Source organism: Procambarus clarkii, chromosome 1 (assembly GCF_040958095.1).
Source record: "Procambarus clarkii isolate CNS0578487 chromosome 1, FALCON_Pclarkii_2.0, whole genome shotgun sequence".
NCBI classification, from domain to species: Eukaryota; Metazoa; Arthropoda; class Malacostraca; order Decapoda; family Cambaridae; genus Procambarus; species Procambarus clarkii.
In genome coordinates, this window is record NC_091150.1 from 42,719,537 (window position 1) to 42,737,036 (window position 17,500).

The 17,500-nt window shown below is 49.6% G+C and overlaps 1 protein-coding gene across 8 annotated transcripts in view; it reads right to left on the reverse strand.

Annotated features, from left to right (window-relative positions):
• The window catches only part of LOC123761262 (protein tyrosine phosphatase Meg), a 328,139-nt gene that overhangs the window by 199,528 nt on the left and 111,111 nt on the right, over positions 1 to 17,500 (reverse strand). For all 8 annotated transcript variants that reach the window (XM_069301750.1, XM_069301643.1, XM_069301582.1 and 5 more), the window contains 2 exons: positions 9,749 to 9,904; positions 4,626 to 4,742 (listed from right to left, as the gene is read on the reverse strand). In XM_069301750.1, the coding sequence (XP_069157851.1) occupies positions 4,626 to 4,742; positions 9,749 to 9,898 (267 nt within the window). In that variant the 5' untranslated portion in view covers positions 9,899 to 9,904. The remainder of the gene's footprint in view (positions 1 to 4,625; positions 4,743 to 9,748; positions 9,905 to 17,500) is intronic.

Consider the following 17,500-nt stretch of genomic DNA (forward strand, 5'->3'; position numbering starts at 1 on the left):
TCTTAAGATAAGCATCTTATTGCTTCGTAATTACAATTATTACTTAACCTATACCTATTATAGGTTAGGTAATAATTGTAATTACGAAGCAATAAGATGCTTATCTTAAGATACTAACAAGGTTAGGTAAGGTCGGTGTTTTCTATGAATCTTTTTAAGGGTATCTATTATGTTAAGTATGTCACCTATGCACATATTTAATAAGTCAATATTGACTTATTAAATACAAAATCAGCCCGGGCGCGGCGTCTCACAGACACATTTCCTGCGGGGAAAAACTCTTCTACAGATAAATTGGGTCGGGTTTCTTGGGAGAGTCTTGTTGCTGGCTGCAGGGAGTCCCTGCTGCCCCCCCCCCCATGCACACACACACAGGGGGCGTCGGTGGCTGTGTGGATAGCACGCTGGACACGTAATCCTGTGGCCCGGGTTCGATTCCCGGCACCGGCGGGAAACAAAAATGAGCAGTTTCTTCTCACAAATAGGTGAGTACACAGGCTGGCTAATATCAGAACTGCCTTCAGAAACCCGTGTGCGGAATCCTTCAGAACCTAGTATACCACATATGTAAGACCAATCCTGGAGTATGCGGCCCCAGCATGGAGCCCGTACCTTGTCCAGCACAAGGCTAAGCTGGAAAAAGTTCAGAGGTGAAGTCCAACTTGAAGGATGACTTGAACCTCTGGCAGCAGGAGCCAAAATGTACCCCAGAGGTCGGAGTCTGGGAGATGCTACCACACAGTATTCATCAACCATTTACATGGCCACTTACGAAACCTGTACATCTTCCCTCGATCATGGCGACTTAGTTTGATTTTATAAAACAGTTTACGAGCTCGGAAACGCTAGGAGGTTGTACACTATGAGGAGTGTAAGTGTTTGGTTGGTGAGGGTGGCGTCGATCCTGCAGGAGACGGATTCACTCCAGAAAACAGATAGACACGAGGTAATGGACCATGTTCCTGCGAGCGCTATTGGAGTCCCCAGATCTTAAAATAATTAAGCTGCGACCATAAGACATCCCCATTATGAGGAGCAGCAGATACCCGTGAGAGCCGTGAGGTTGGGAGACTAGTGACTGCTTGGTGTGTACACTCACAGGAAGGTTCCCGCCGGCCCGCCAACCTCTCACCCCCACTCATCACCCGTGTAATTAATGTGCTCAGTCCGGGCCATCCGGCCACTCCGCCATCCGGCCAAGCCCAGCGTGCGTAAAATGATACAGCGAGAGGAGGACTACTGCGGCGGGACTACTGGAGACACACTCGCACTTGGAGCACAGCTACCAGGCCATCCAGTTAGTGTGCGTGTTGATCGGCTGTGTAACGCTCACGGTTCACAGTAATATTCACGAGGCAGAAATATATATTATTTAGCCTAAGTCGGACTACCCACAGAACTACATTACATTAAATGTTGGTAGTTTCGGGAAGCTGCGGAGGCCCCTGGTCAGAGACCGGGCCGCGGAGACGTTGATTCTCGGAATTATCGAAAGGTAACAGAAGGGTAAGATAATGGGGCAGGGAAGGGGTGGAGGAAGGGAATGGAAGGGGAGGGTGAAGGGAAGAGGGGGAGGGTGAAGGGAAGAGGTGGAAGGTCAAGGGTTCAGGGGTGGAAAGGGTTAGGGGATGGAAGGATGAGAGTTGTGGGAAGGGGGAGATGTGTTCTAGAGGAGGGGAGGAGAGGGGTGGGGGGGCCAGCCCCTGCCCCCCCCCCCCACCTGCCACCGGCCAAGTTTGCTCTTTACTAAGTTTCCTCCTCCAAACTTGTCTGGCGTAAGACTTCAACTCTCAAGTGTCTTGTGGCGTAAGGGGTGTGTAGCGAGCCTTCGGGAGATGAGGAAGACAAACCACATTTTCAACTCTTAAACTTGTTGATGTTAAAGACTGTGTCGCAGCATCTTGGGCCGCGTGTACAGAGGGAAGATGATGACTACCGAAGATCCTGATCAGGGCCACGAGTCACCAGTTACGCCGCCACTTACGAAACCTCTACATCTTCCCTCACGCATGGTGCTTCTTAGTTACTATAAGAACAGGCTAAACAGGAGGACGCGCTGTATATTCATGACTGAGAAGCTATATAGACCAAACACACACACACACACGACACAGTTAAGGCTTGACTGATGACTGGTGATGTCTCTGGGCGCGTGTACAGGTGGAGTTGTGCAGAATAATCACAACAAAAACACGTGATTCAGTTATGCGGGCCGCTCCAAGCAACAGCCTGGTGGACCAAACTCTCACAAGTCGCGCCTGGCCTCGGGCCGGGCTTGGGGAGTAGAACAACTCCCACAACCCCATCAACCAGGTATCAAGCAGGAATCCACAAGGGAAAATTGAACCGAAAGTTCCAAACGTTTTCGTGTTTCAACACATCATTATGTATATTCTTGATAACGTGTTGAAACATGAAAGCGTTCGGAACTTTCGTTTCATTTTCCTAGTGAATGTTTACGCAGGCCAGTTGTGTGTTGAGGGAGAGGAGGGAGAGAGGAGGAGGGACAGGGTTGAATGGAAGAGGTGGAGGGAGGGAGAAGGATTATTTTCTTTTTCACTCTCTCAGTCTTACTTCAACCACTTGGGCTGGATGGTAGAGCGACGGTCTCGCTTCATGCAGGTCGGCGTTCAATCCCCGACCGTGATTGGGTACCATTCCTTTCCCCCGTCCCATCCCAAATCCATATCCTGACCCCTTCCCAGTGCTATATAGTCGTAATGGCTTGGCGCTATTCCCTGACAATTCCCTCCCTTCCCTCTCTCAGTCTTAAGTGTTCGACGTGTACCCACCTAGACGCATTCCATGCATGGGTTGGGATTAGCTCTCTGGCTAATCCCAATCCTTCCCCTCGGTTGTGATCTTCAAGTTCCCTCTACCATCTCCCGGCTTGGCTCTCTCTTGCCTCTTTATCATCACTGTTGATGACCCTCAGTATTTTGTAGGTTATGATCATATCTCCGTGTTCCGTTAGTCTTCCAACGTGGCGAGGATGTTCCGCCGCCAGGTGTTAACTGTTGCTAGAACAACAGTTATGTCTAGACACCTGCTCGCACACCTGCGTCAGCTGGTCCTTGACCGGTACCAGCTGGTCCTTCACCAGTCCCAGCTGGTCGTCCGGTACAATTGACCGGGAGCCGCGTCTGGAGGCTACTGGGACCCCGGTGAATTAAGAGTTTAGTGGCTGGAGTAGAGAGGTGGACACTAACCTGACATTACTGCTTCCCTCACTGCTCGCCTCTCAGCAGCAGCAGCCGAGTATACTGTGTACCCAGCGGCCCACACCTCACAGGGTAAACCCACAGTGTAAACTACACCTTCCGTCAAAATTAGGAGCGCGTCAAGATGTGTTGCTGTCATAATTTGCTGTTACTAAAAATTATCACTGCCAAACTGGCTCCTGCTGAAATTGTTGGCAGAGAAATGACGGAGTGGCTGATTAAATGATCAATAACCTGTTTGGCGCCAAGACAGAGGCCGCCTCGTCTAAACACAATATAAATGCCACTTTTGGGTTAGGCTTAATGGCTCTGTTCAGTTGATCACATGAAAGAGTTAAATCACAGGAGAAGGGGAACTACCAGGGGGAAAGAGCCAAGCCATTGCAACAATATAGCACTTGGAAGGGATTAGGATAAGGATTTGGGAAAGGACGAGGGGGGGGGGGGGGAGGAAAGGAATGGTGGCCAATCACTTAGACAATTGGGGGATTGAACGCCGACCTGCTTGAAACGAGATCGTCGCTCTACCGTCGAGCCCTAGTGGTTGAGCAAATTACAGTAGAGAAGCTGTGTATCTGGATCGGAGGTCTTATCCCTAAGAGATCAATCTTAGTCTGGCTCCTATCCTTTAGCCCGAAGTGGGGCTTCAGAAGACACATTTAACTGCCCTTCAAGTGGGGATAGAACACTACGAACCCAAGTTTCGAATTATGTTTTTCCCCCTTCAATTATAAGGAAAGTTTCCAAATACCCGTTTTAATAGAAAACACTATACAATCGACTTGAGAATGGTCCAGGACGGACCGAAAAGTCGTCGTCCCTTCATTTTCTAGTGTGTGGTCTGGTCAACATATTTCAGCCACGTTATTGTGACTCATCATCTGCACTCTAGTTTCAGTACACTTACCACGTGCAGTGTGAGGAGTGTGGTTGAGCGGGTGTTACACACGTGCCATTACACACGTGTGTTGAACAACCATACACTCTCCCTCTGTCAGGGACATTACATCACTGTGGTTGACTATAACCACTACCTCACTCCTGGTCCAGCACTACGAGCGAGCAACCTTACTCATCCTTGCTATGGGACTCATCCACAGCACACGTGGGAGCCACAGCAGGTGGTGAGGGACACTTGCCTCGTGAGTCTCAGGCTATCATCCCACCTCTCTGTGTACATACGAGACCATATATAGTTCGCCTGTCTCAATGTTTCACTGTCACTGGGCACCTCTCACTAGCAGCGACGATGGTAAGCACCTCGCCCCGCATCTGCGCCACTCGCGCACACTGCGCGCCGACTAGCAATATAAAGTACAAGTGTGCGCAGACAGCCTCCTGCAGGAGGCGTGGAGGCTGAGTGAGAGACAGCGCGGGCGACACACACATTACAGAGATACTGACCTTGGGGTTCTCGTTGCTGGTGGAGGGCTCAATGTACTGCAGGCCGAAGAAGTCCCTCTCGATGAGCTCCAGGTGGTTGAAGACGAGGTCCAGCAGCGCCTGACCCTTGGCCCGCTTCTGTAACAAGTCACACTGTGCGTCAGTCACCGCTACAAGCCATGCTCCTCCAACCCGAGTCAATACATTAAATATGATGCAACTACAAGTGTACGAACATAGACAACCCGCCTCAATTATTGGGGCACCGTACATTGAAGCTCATTACTTCCAGGAAGCGTCAATGTACGGTGCTTGTAATTTCCCCGAAGCACCGAAATTTGAACGTTATTGTAGATAGTGTCAAATTTAGCGTGCATTAAGTGTGAGGACAGGTTGAATGTTTCTGTGGATTTTTCTAATGCAGAAGTAGAGCTACTTCTGTTCACTTGTATATTCTTTTCAAGAAGAAGAAAAGTTTCAGATATTTCCTCATTTTAATTATTCTAGTGAGGAGAGAGATAAACCTTGCCATAAGTCTAGAAATAATGATGCATTACTAACGTACTAAGGTTAGTAATGCATTTTCTAAAATGCATTTTATAAATGACCTGTATAAAGGTCATTTATACAGCTGCCCTAGACTGTGAAGGGTTACACAGTGTGTGTCAAGAGCCAGCTGTGTGATACTAAAAACTCACACCTGGCAGGATGGTTAATCGTACTGTCATTATTTTTATTAACACATTTAGGTACACCTGAATTTGTGCAGCTTTCCTAGACTATGTGAAGGAGAGTACAAAGTGTGTAAAAAAAACTAGCTACGTGATGCTAAAAGTTCCCATCACTCAGTATGGTAAGCCATATAGAGGCATGTGAGCAGTAGTCTGCACTGACAAACTCTGGGTGCATTATGAGGATATGAGGAATAGTAGTCTACCTCATTCTCTCATGAGGAACACATGAGTGAATGAGGTAGCAATGATACCGCATTTTTTTAATACATGAGGTACATCTGCATTAGTGCAGCTACCCTAAACTATATGAAGTGAAGTACAGTATGTCAAAAAAGCTAACTAGGTGATGCTAAAAAATCCCCATCACACAGAATGTTGGGAGTCAGACCTGACACAAGGCTGTGAAAACCTGCGGACTGACCACTCCACATTTCATTACACCCGCCACCCCTCCAACGCACACCACCTCTGTACCAGCCAGGACCCGTCACTCGGCCCACCTCCACTCCACCCTCTCTAATCAGAATTAGAAACTATATTCGTAACAACATATATAGATCATTACAGACAAACTGGACTAACAGTCTAAATCAAACTTAAATTTTTTTAATAGAGTGATTAACATTTAGCTTATAATATGAAAGGTGATATATATTTGAGATACTGAAGTGTAAGTTACCATTCAGGCATTCTTTTTTAGCCGTGATATTCCTGTGCTGGCCCTGAGCCTCTGGCTGGCCCACCAAGTGTTACTCATTTCTGTCTTACTCAGGCAGTCGATGAGTATTTATGACCTTTTTTTGGCTCAGTAAGTTTATCAAATGTGTTTAGCAACTTCCTCTGCGTTGTTAAGTCAGTTGAAATCTTGTTTGTAACTGTGCACTGTGTTAGATAATGTTCCAGTGTTCTGTCGGCCTTTTCTCAACCATGCTGAAACTCCTCTCTTCTTCAGGAACCTGTAAGCCTATATTGCTTATGTGTTATTTCTGTTTTGCTATTGTTTTGTTTGAACAAATTAATTGGTTCATTAATAGGTTCAACCAAATGAAATTGGTTGAATTTTTGCACCATCCGGTCGATGCTGGTGTCGCAGCTGCTCAATTAGAGTCAGGTGGTCACGATACATCTTCTGCATCGCTCTATCTCTAATTGTTTTCTTAATCTGTGTTTGGATCTTTGGTTTGCAAATGTCTACATTCCTTCTGTTATTTGTAAGTGTTGCAGCTGCACCTTTAATGTCCTTCCCTAGTATTCCTACATGACCTGGACGCCCAGTTGATAAGTATCCGATAACCTTGACGTTTGAGAGCTTGCATTAATGCAACAACATTGTTGCTAGATGGATGTTATCACAAAAGTGTTCTTGTAGCAAAGCTCCATTGGTAGTTCTTGAATCTGTGTGTTTAATAACGTGTTTTCGGTGTTCAGCAAGAACATGTTCCAAAAATATTTCAAATGGCTTGTTTGTGGAGGTAAACACCCGCGTGAGAGCCTCCAACTAACTATACAATCTCCTGCCTACTAAAGCCAATAATGATCTGAGGGACTTTGACAAAATTGTTGACCTCATGAACATAAAATAAGTTATTTAGGGTGATCCTCGCCAATGTACCTAGACTGGTGGTTCCAGCGATCTTGCACCTTGTACGGTCTGGGCACGATACCCGATGGTCCAAGAGGACACCATTCCTTCACTCTCTGTCCCTACACAATACACGAGCTCTTTCCCTTCCAAGTGCAATATAGACATACTGTACTGAGGAAGTGCACAAAGACATCACATTAACGTGATGTATCAATGAGAAAATCAGTAGGAGGCGTGAGGAGGGTTCGAACCCCGCACGCTAAGTACTGAATTAGTGCTTTCTCCTCATAATTTCCTTACCTTGCGGTGAAGCTCGGAAACATTATAATTACATTCATGACAACATTGACCAGAGCGCTAAGATACAAGGAGATCAGGTATAAAGACACACTTAAGACAAGCCCGAGCGCCGAGTGAAGGCACTCCATCATCGTGGGGGAGGCGACGAGCAACGCTGAGCACGTACTTCCTGCACTATATATACCAAATGGAGAATATTTCAGCAAGTGTGAAGACAGCTTGGTACACTACGCTTGGCAAGCAAGAGAGCAGCAGCCACTGTGACATACACCTTGACCAGACGACCAACTAGGAGGCCTGGTCGGAGGCGGGCCTGGAACCTGCACAAGGAGGTAGACACAAGGTAGGTACACGACTACAGGCCAGATGCCCAGACCCCTCCCTACTGCACACTGCCGTCACAGCGAGGGGCAAAGTGCGGGTATTCTCCTCCTGGCCACGACGTCCCTCTCCGTGTGGCCAAAGGCGGGACCACACCACCACCCGCAGCACAGCCTCGCTCAGTGCCCCGCCGCACGAGTGCTCACTTGTGATTGAGGTTATAACTGAGGTTAATGCTCCCCGCGGCGGCTTCCTGCTAGTTATGTCCAATACACGCAAGCCTAAGTCTTCTATACATCCCAACAAACGGCTCTCGGCACTTTAATGCGAGCGGAACCCTTGATAATCCAATTCCAACGACGCCGTTCGCTGCAATGAAAGTGTAATGCAACACTTACCTCAGCGTTTAGTAACACAGGAAGCAGGAGGGTCAATTTGGCGGACATGGCTGGTGCAGCAGGCGGGACATGACTGGTGCAGCAGGCGGACATGACTGGTGCAGGTGGTGGGTATGGCTGGTGCAGGAGGAGGGCATGACTGGTGCAGGAGGCGGACATGACTGGTGCAGCAGGCGGACATGACTGGTGCAGGTGGTGGGTATGGCTGGTGCAGGAGGCGGACATGACTGGTGCAGCAGGAGGGCATGACTGGTGCAGGAGGCGGACATGACTGGTGCAGCAGGAGGGCATGACTGGTGCAGGAGGCGGACATGACTGGTGCAGGAGGAGGGCATGACTGGTGCAGGAGGCGGACATGACTGGTGCAGCAGGAGGGCATGACTGGTGCAGGAGGCGGACATGACTGGTGCAGGAGGAGGGCATGACTGGTGCAGGAGGCGGACATGACTGGTGCAGGAGGAGGGCATGACTGGTGCAGGAGGCAGACATGACTGGTGCAGCAGGCGGACATGACTGGTGCAAGTGGTGGGTATGGCTGGTGCAGGAGGCGGACATGACTGGTGCAGGAGGAGGGCATGACTGGTGCAGGAGGCGGACATGACTGGTGCAGCAGGAGGGCATGACTGGTGCAGGAGGCAGACATGACTGGTGCAGCAGGAGGCGCAGCAGCAGGTGGGTGAACAGGTTCCTCGTGAGGGGAGGGGTGGGAGCAGTACCGACCATCAGGACGGGTGGTGCAGGCTTGGGGGCCGCGCCATAAACAACATTACCAACAATCATGGCACACTGCAACCCAGAGTCGGAGGCTCCTCCAGCCTCCAACACCCGGCGTGGCGCACCAGGTGTGGGCCGCGCCAGGTGTGGGCCGCTGGTTACACAAGCTAGCAAGGCAGGTATGTCCGTGACGTGTTGGTCATCTCCCTGGGGCCCGGTCCCTCACCTGGGGCCCCTAAATGTATCAATAATTGGCATAACACTTACGAAACCTGTACATCTTTCCTTAATCAGGGCAGCTTTGTTTAAAATTATTTAACAGTTTACGAACTTATAAACTTCAAAATCCAAAGTTATTTTTAGCAGGGCATGGAGGGTATAAAAGTGACGGTGGTGGGGCATGGAGGCCAAGAGAGAGAGAGAGAGAGAGAGAGAGAGAGAGAGAGAGAGAGAGAGAGAGAGAGAGAGAGAGAGAGAGAGAGAGAGAGAGAGAGAGAGATGAGAGAGAGAGATGGAGAGAGAGAGAGAGAGAGAGAGAGAGAGAGAGAGAGAGAGAGAGAGAGAGGAGAGAGAGAGAGAGAGGAGAGAGAGAGAGAGAGAGAGAGAGAGAGAGATGAGAGAGAGAGATGGAGAAGAGAGATGGAGAGAGAGAGAGAGAGAGAGAGAGAGAGAGAGAGAGAGAGAGAGAGAGAGAGAGAGAGAGAGAGAGAGAGAGAGAGAGAGAGGAGGAAGAGAGAGAGAGACAGAGAGAGAGAGAGATGGAGAGAGAGAGATGGAGAGAGAGAGAGAGAGAGAGAGAGAGAGAGAGAGAGAGAGAGAGAGAGAGAGAGAGAGAGAGAGAGAGAGAGAGAGAGAGAGAGAGAGAGAGGGAGAGAGAGAGAGAGAGAGGGAGAGAGGGAGAGAGAGATGGAGAGAGAGAGATGGAGAGAGAGAGAGAGAGAGAGAGAGAGAGAGAGAGAGAGAGAGAGAGAGAGAGAGAGAGAGAGAGAGAGGAGAGAGAGAGAGAGAGAGAGAGAGAGAGAGAGGGAGAGAGAGAGAGATAGAGAGAGAGATACACTGGAGGAAGAGACACAGGAGAAGGAGGAGCCTGACCTCTATCTCGAAGACTTGAGTGGAGTCGTCGAGGAGAGCGACCTGGACCCGCAGCGTCTTGAGGGCTTTGTGTCGCGCCAGCTCCGAGGCTCTCACGTTGTACGTCCCGGACGACCCCCCGAAGGTGCGCCGCGACACCCCCTCCAGCATCCCCTCCTGCAACAGTACAAGCTCCGTTACTGGTCACTCCTGCAACAGTACAAGCTCCGTTACTGGTCACTCCTGCAACAGTACAAGCTCCGTTACTGGTCACTCCTGCAACAGTACAAGCTCCGTTACTGGTCACTCCTGCAACAGTACAAGCTCCGTTACTGGTCACTCCTGCAACAGTACAAGCTCCGTTACTGGTCACTCCTGCAACAGTACAAGCTCCGTTACTGGTCACTCCTGCAACAGTACAAGCTCCGTTACTGGTCACTCCTGCAACAGTACAAGCTCCGTTACTGGTCACTCCTGCAACAGTACAAGCTCCGTTACTGGTCACTCCTGCAACAGTACAACCCTCCATTTCTGGTGACTCCTGCAACACAACTGTTAACCTCTGCAACATCAATCATTATAGCAGGAAAATATATGCATTTTCAGAGTAGGTGAACCCAGGTGACTGGCGTGGCTGACACAAGGACGCGTCCTCAGCAACGTCTTGAAGCAGTCAACCCGTTCTCGCAAATTCGTAAAGTCAATATTGACTTATTAACTACGTGCATAGGTGACATACTAAACATAATAGATACCCTTAAAAAGATTCATAGAAAACACCGACCTTACCTACCCTTGTTAGTATCTTAAGATAAGCATCTTATTGCTTCGTAATTACAATTATTACTTAACCTATACCTATTATAGGTTAGGTAATAATTGTAATTACGAAGCAATAAGATGCTTATCTTAACATACTAAGTAGGTTAGGTAAGGTCGGTGTTTTCTATGAATCTTTTTAAGGGTATCTATTATGTTAAGTATGTCACCTATGCACATATTTAATAAGTCAATATTGACTTATTAAATTTGCGAGAACGGGTTGTGTGTGCCACTAGAGGCGCCGCCAAGAAACAAGTGTTGCTGTAGACTCCTGTTGGTGAGACCCGCCGCTAACACCTTCAAGTATTTTATTACTCTTGTCAAGAACACAAAAGAATGAATGTGGGTAGTTTAATACACGACCTTCTCAACAATCATACTAATTAAGAACAGTGGATAAGGGATTATAAAACTAGTATATTGTGAATAGTCAGTGGTTTTTAATCAAATGTGTTAACAAAATTATCTCTGTAAAATAGAGTGATTGTCTGTCTGTTTGCCCATCTCTTCAAATTACAAAGGCAGACGCTTGGGGTTAGTCTCATCTAAACGTTGCAAGATGACACATGTGGAGCATGCGAGTGTCATAGGCCAGCACAGGTCGGTCCCAGTGCCATACTTTAAGAAATATGGGGATCTATGTCGATCCCCCAGCAATTTGTATGAAATCTGAAATCGAGGGAATTTTCCGAAGAGTTTTTTCTTAAATGTCTTCATAATCTTGAGAGAGCTCATCACTGCTGGTCAGGGGCCAGATTCACGAAGCAGTTACACAAGTGCTTACGAACGTGTACATCTTTCCTCAATCTTTGACGGGTTTGGTTACATTTATTAAACAGTTTACAAGCATGAAAACCTCCCAGTCAACTGTTGTTATTGTTATAAACAGCCTCCTGGTGCTTCGGAGCTCATTAACTGTTAAATAATTGTAAACAAAGCCGCCAAAGATTGAGAAAAGATGTACAGATTCGTAAGTGCTTACGTAACTGCTTCGTGAATCTGGCCCCAGAAAAGCAGTAGATGCCGTTCAACGTTGGGTGAGAGCAAGGACACACTCGGGGACTGACAGCGCCGCCGTCTGCCACAGGGAAGGATGGTGCACATTCACGAGAACTGACTTGAGGGAAGCTGGTCCGTCCCATCCATCCCAAATCCTGATCCTTTCCCAGTACCATAGAGTCGTAACGGCTTGGCGCTTTCTCCTGAGAGTTCCCACCCCCTTCGGGGTCATGACTGGTCGTGACCTGAGACGTGTGAAGAAGTACATCACAGGAACAAATCCACAAGGGCCGTGACGAGGATTCGAACCTGCGTCCGGGAGCATCCCAGACGCTGCCTTAATCATTTGATTCATCACGGTATTGTGATCTGTGTGTGTAGTACATCACAGCACCATGTTAGCCTGCTTGGCTTTGTAGCCCGACGCGTCGCACAATAGCGCCACAATCATCGTCCTTCAATGACATTTGGCCCAGGTGGCGGCGCCCCACATACACCACGCCCATCAATTCTCGTCCCTGTATTTTAGACAAGAAATCGATTCCCTCTGAGAAAATCATACATAGGGAGACCCTGACTGATCCCTGGTGTTCGGGGCCCTCCAATTGGCGGGGGAATGGGGGTCCTGCGCCACCCATCACTGGAGAGACACAGGGCGAGGGGAGAGAGACACAGGGCGAGGGGAGAGACACACAGGGCGAGGGGAGAGACACAGGGCGAGAGGAGAGAGACACAGGGCGAGGGGAGAGAGACACAGGGCGAGGGGAGAGACACAGGGCGAGGGGAGAGAGACACAGGGCGAGGGGAGAGAGACACAGGGCGAGGGGAGAGAGACACAGGGCGAGGGGAGAGACACAGGGCGAGGGGAGAGAGAGACACAGGGCGAGGGGAGAGAGACACAGGGTGAGGGGAGAGACACAGGGCGAGGGGAGAGACACAGGGTGAGGGGAGAGAGACACAGGGCGAGGGGAGAGAGACACAGGGCGAGGGGAGAGAGACACAGGGCGAGGGGAGAGAGACACAGGGTGAGGGGACAGAGACCAGGGCGAGGGGAGAGACACAGGGCGAGGGGAGGGACACAGGGCGAGGGGAGAGAGACACAGGGCGAGGGGAGAGAGACACAGGGCGAGGGGAGAGAGACACAGGGCGAGGGGAGAGACACAGGGCGAGGGGAGAGAGACACAGGGCGAGGGGAGAGACACAGGGCGAGGGGAGAGAGACACAGGGCGAGGGGAGAGACACAGGGCGAGGGGAGAGAGACACAGGGTGAGGGGAGAGAGACACAGGGCGAGGGGAGAGACACAGGGTGAGGGGAGAGAGACACAGGGCGAGGGGAGAGAGACTCAGGGCGAGGGGAGAGACACAGGGCGAGGGGAGAGACACAGGGCGAGGGGAGAGACACAGGGCGAGGGACGAGACACACAGGGCAAGGGGAGAGACACAGGGAGAGGGGAGAGAGACACAGGGCGAGGGGAGAGAGACAGGGCGAGGGGAGAGACACAGGGCGAGGGGAGAGACACACAGGGCGAGGGGAGAGACACACAGGGCGAGGGGAGAGACACAGGGTGAGGGGAGAGAGACACAGGGCGAGGGGAGAGACACAGGGCGAGGGGAGAGACACAGGGCGAGGGGAGAGAGACACAGGGCGAGGGGAGAGACACAGGGCGAGGGGAGAGAGACAGGGCGAGGGGAGAGACACACAGGGCGAGGGGAGAGACACACAGGGTGAGGGGAGAGAGACACAGGGCGAGGGGAGAGAAACACAGGGCGAGGGGAGAGATACACAGGGCGAGGGGAGAGACACAGGGCGAGGGGAGAGAGACACAGGGCGAGGGGAGAGACACAGGGCGAGGGGAGAGAGACAGGGCGAGGGGAGAGACACACAGGGCGAGGGGAGAGACACACAGGGTGAGGGGAGAGACACAGGGCGAGGGGAGAGAAACACAGGGCGAGGGGAGAGATACACAGGGCGAGGGGAGAGACACAGGGCGAGGGGAGAGAGACACAGGGCGAGGGGAGAGACACAGGGCGAGGGGAGAGAGACAGGGCGAGGGGAGAGACACACAGGGCGAGGGGAGAGACACACAGGGTGAGGGGAGAGAGACACAGGGCGAGGGGAGAGAAACACAGGGCGAGGGGAGAGATACACAGGGCGAGGGGAGGAATGATGCAGGTCTTCAAGTGGACGCGAGGTATCAGCAGGAGACATATGAGCAAGATGACGGAACTATGGGACCAGATCACGACTCGTAACAATGGCTATAAGATGGAGAAGTAGAGAGAGAGAGGCAGGACGCGGGGAAGTATCGGTGTGGCAACAGCCTGGTGGATCACCTTGCCCCACCCACATCATCCAGGCAAGGGATAGAGCTAGCTTTAAAATTAGACTTGACAGACACTTGATCCGTTTGGCAACTAAACAAATATTTATGACACAACATTCGTCTCTCTGGTTGTTGACATGATATCACGTGACACAACTATTGACAGCCGCCTCACCGATAACCAGGATACTTGTCGTTGTATATACTGGCTTATGTCTAACCTCCGTCACCCCAGCGTGTGACATGGTGTGGCCTGGAGTGGCCTGGTGTGTGTGTGATGATCAGGCTACTCAGCCACAGACACGCCTCGCCACCTCCACCAGGTCTCACTACCTCAGCTATGAATGATATACCTGCTAACATTACGTCAAGGTTCTCTATTTAAATAAGTGTCTATACACACACACATGAAGCACACAAGTGACAAGGAGGCGGAACTATTCTTACAGACGAGTAACCAGGTGTTGTCAACCACATACATTCCTTGGCTGGTTGCCCACTCCACCTGTGGTGTAAGCTGCCTGCCTCTCTCCCTGTCTGCCTCTCTCTCCCTGTCTGCCTCTCTCTCCCTGTCTGCCTGCCTCCCTGTCTGCCTCTTTCCCTGTCTGCCTGTACACACTACCACCATCACCATGCTTCTGTTCAAGCCAACATCACACTACCACTACCACCACCACCCCAAGTCTTCAGTAACAAGGTACTGCCGTGGTAAAGACGGCCTGCGTGCCTGAAGGACCCTGGCAACATGAGAGGACGGGGGAGCAACACTGCTAACCTGTGTGTGACATTGTGTGTGACACTGTGTGAACATTGTCACACACTGACCAGGGACAACATCTGGCCACGGCCACAGTGACAACTTGTCCCGTGACGGCCATGGACATATCTTAACAAACTGAGCACTTGTGGTTAGTAATGATATACTGTCCGACTGACCTCAGTGGTCCAAGCTGTGGACATTAAGGCTAATTAACCCACAGACACATGTGGAACCGTTGAAGAACAGAGTCAGGGGTTAATCAAGCGTTCATACAACCACTTACGAAACCTGTACATCTTTCCTCAATCATGGCAGTTTGTTTACACTTATTAAACAGTTAATGAGCTCTGACACGCTGCGAGCTTCTTAATACCAATAATAACCTTGGGTTGTAAAGTTTCCAACCTCGTAGACTCTTTTAATAAAGGTAAATATACCACCAGGATTAAAAAAAAGATGTACAAAAGTATGTTGCAGCTTAATATATTACGGAATATAAAGCGTAAATATTGTGGAGTTTTTTATTTCCCTAAACCACCGTAATTTTTACACCGGGGTAGACAGCGTATAAAATGTAGTGAGCTCAGTACGAGGAGACATCTTAGTGGTTATACCTGGAGCATACCTGGAGAGGGTTCCGGGAGTTGTTCTACTCCCCTAGCCCGGCCCGAGGCCAGACTTGACTTGTGATAACTTGGTCCAACAGGCTGTTGCTTGGAGCGTCCCGCAGGCCCTCACATATCCACTACAACCCGGTTGTTCCAGCACTTCTTGCAAGAACTTGTCTAAACGTTTCTTGAAGACCTCCACCTTTGTTTAGGCAATACGTGTCACGCTTGCTGGGAGGGTGTTGAAGAGGTTGTGTCGCAACACCCACGCTGTCATGGCTGCCTCACAACCAGAGAGCACCGGGAACACCACAGGCTATTCATCATCCTCCCAGCAAGTATAAGTAATATTGCCGCAACAAAAGCGTAAATCTGCAAGAAAAAAATTAGACAGTTTCCTGTAAGAAGTGGCGGACCAACCGGGCTGTAGTGGATATGTTGGCCTGTAGGGCCGCCATTACCAACTGTATTGGACGAAGCTCCTATACAAGCCAGGCCAGTAGAACTCCTAAAACCCACTCCAGGTACAATCCAGGTACAGGTGATGTCAGTCGGTGGTGCCTGAGAGTGAGTGACATCATTCCTCTTGACGCGACATAAGTGGGGCGTTGACGCCGGCCACTGACGTCACACAAGCCTCCACTAGACCAACGGTCGCCAAACATTTCGAACCTCACGGACCACTAAATTCATAATTTGAAATCCCCCGGACCACTAATTTAAATCCCGCGGACCACTGATAAGGACTTGTCTCCAACAGTCCTTTTTTGTTAAAGCAATTACTTGCTTTTGCATATTTTCATTCATTGTTTACAAATATTTAAGTGGGTTCCTTGCTAAATCCGGGTGTTATGATTGGCAGTGTGGTGCGAGTGAGGAAGGTGTGGAGGCATCGTGGGGTAAACTCTCAGAACACAACACACAGGGGCCGGGGATGACGCACCTCACTAACACGCTCTGGAATATATCCAAATTTCAAGTAGTTCGAATCCTATTGTCTTGATATTCTGAGTTTTTTCCCCTGTCCGCCTCCAGTTGGGTTGTTAATGGTGGCTGACGAGGACTGTGGAGGCTATGAACCATTGGTCAGCTCACGGTTAAGTCCAGTACACATATTTACTATTGAACAAATCCACAAAGGCCGTGACGAGGATTCGAACCTGCGTCCGAGAGCATCCCAGACGCTGCCTTAATCGACTGAGCTACGACATGGTCAAAAGAGAATTTGATACATCACGCTATTGTGATTTCTGTGTATGTAACATATTATTATTGTTGTTATTATCATTAGTTATATTATCTCTTGTACTACTAAAGAATATATTCTAAAGAAAATACTAAAGAAAAACAAAATATTCCATTGCATTTTTTCACTCGTTATGGGTTTACTGCATTCGAATCTGAAACCAAACAAGAAATGATAGTTATTAAAGTCAAAACTATTTGATGCCATTAATTGTAACAATTAAAACAATACACAGTTACATACAATACACAAATAATATAAAACATTCAGAGTATAAGAATTTCTTAGATTATTATTTTTGTTTTATTATTAATAACACATACAAAAATGCAAATAATGTCCACATTTTGCTAGGGACCACCAGTTGTTGCACCAGACTGTGGCGCCCTGTGACCACATCCCTGTGAGTAGTGACCACATCCCTGTGAGTAGTGACCACATCCCTCTGAGTAGTGACCACATCCCTGTGAGTAGTGACCACATCCCTGTGAGTAGTGACCACATCCCTCTGAGTAGTGACCACATCCCTGTGAGTAGTGACCACATCCCTGTGAGTAGTGACCACATCCCTGTGAGTAGTGACCACATCCCTCTGAGTAGTGACCACATCCCTCTGAGTAGTGACCACATCCCTCTGAGTAGTGACCACATCCCTCTGAGTAGTGACCACATCCCTCTGAGTAGTGACCACATCCCTCTGAGTAGTGACCACATCCCTCTGAGTAGTGACCACATCCCTCTGAGTAGTGACCACATCCCTGTGAGTAGTGACAACATCCCTGTGAGTAGTGACCACATCCCTCTGAGTAGTGACCACATCCCTGTGAGTAGTGACCACATCCCTCTGAGTAGTGACCACATCCCTGTGAGTAGTGACCACATCCCTGTGAGTAGTGACCACATCCCTCTGAGTAGTGACCACATCCCTGTGAGTAGTGACCACATCCCTCTGAGTAGTGACCACATCCCTGTGAGTAGTGACCACATCCCTCTGAGTAGTGACCACATCCCTGT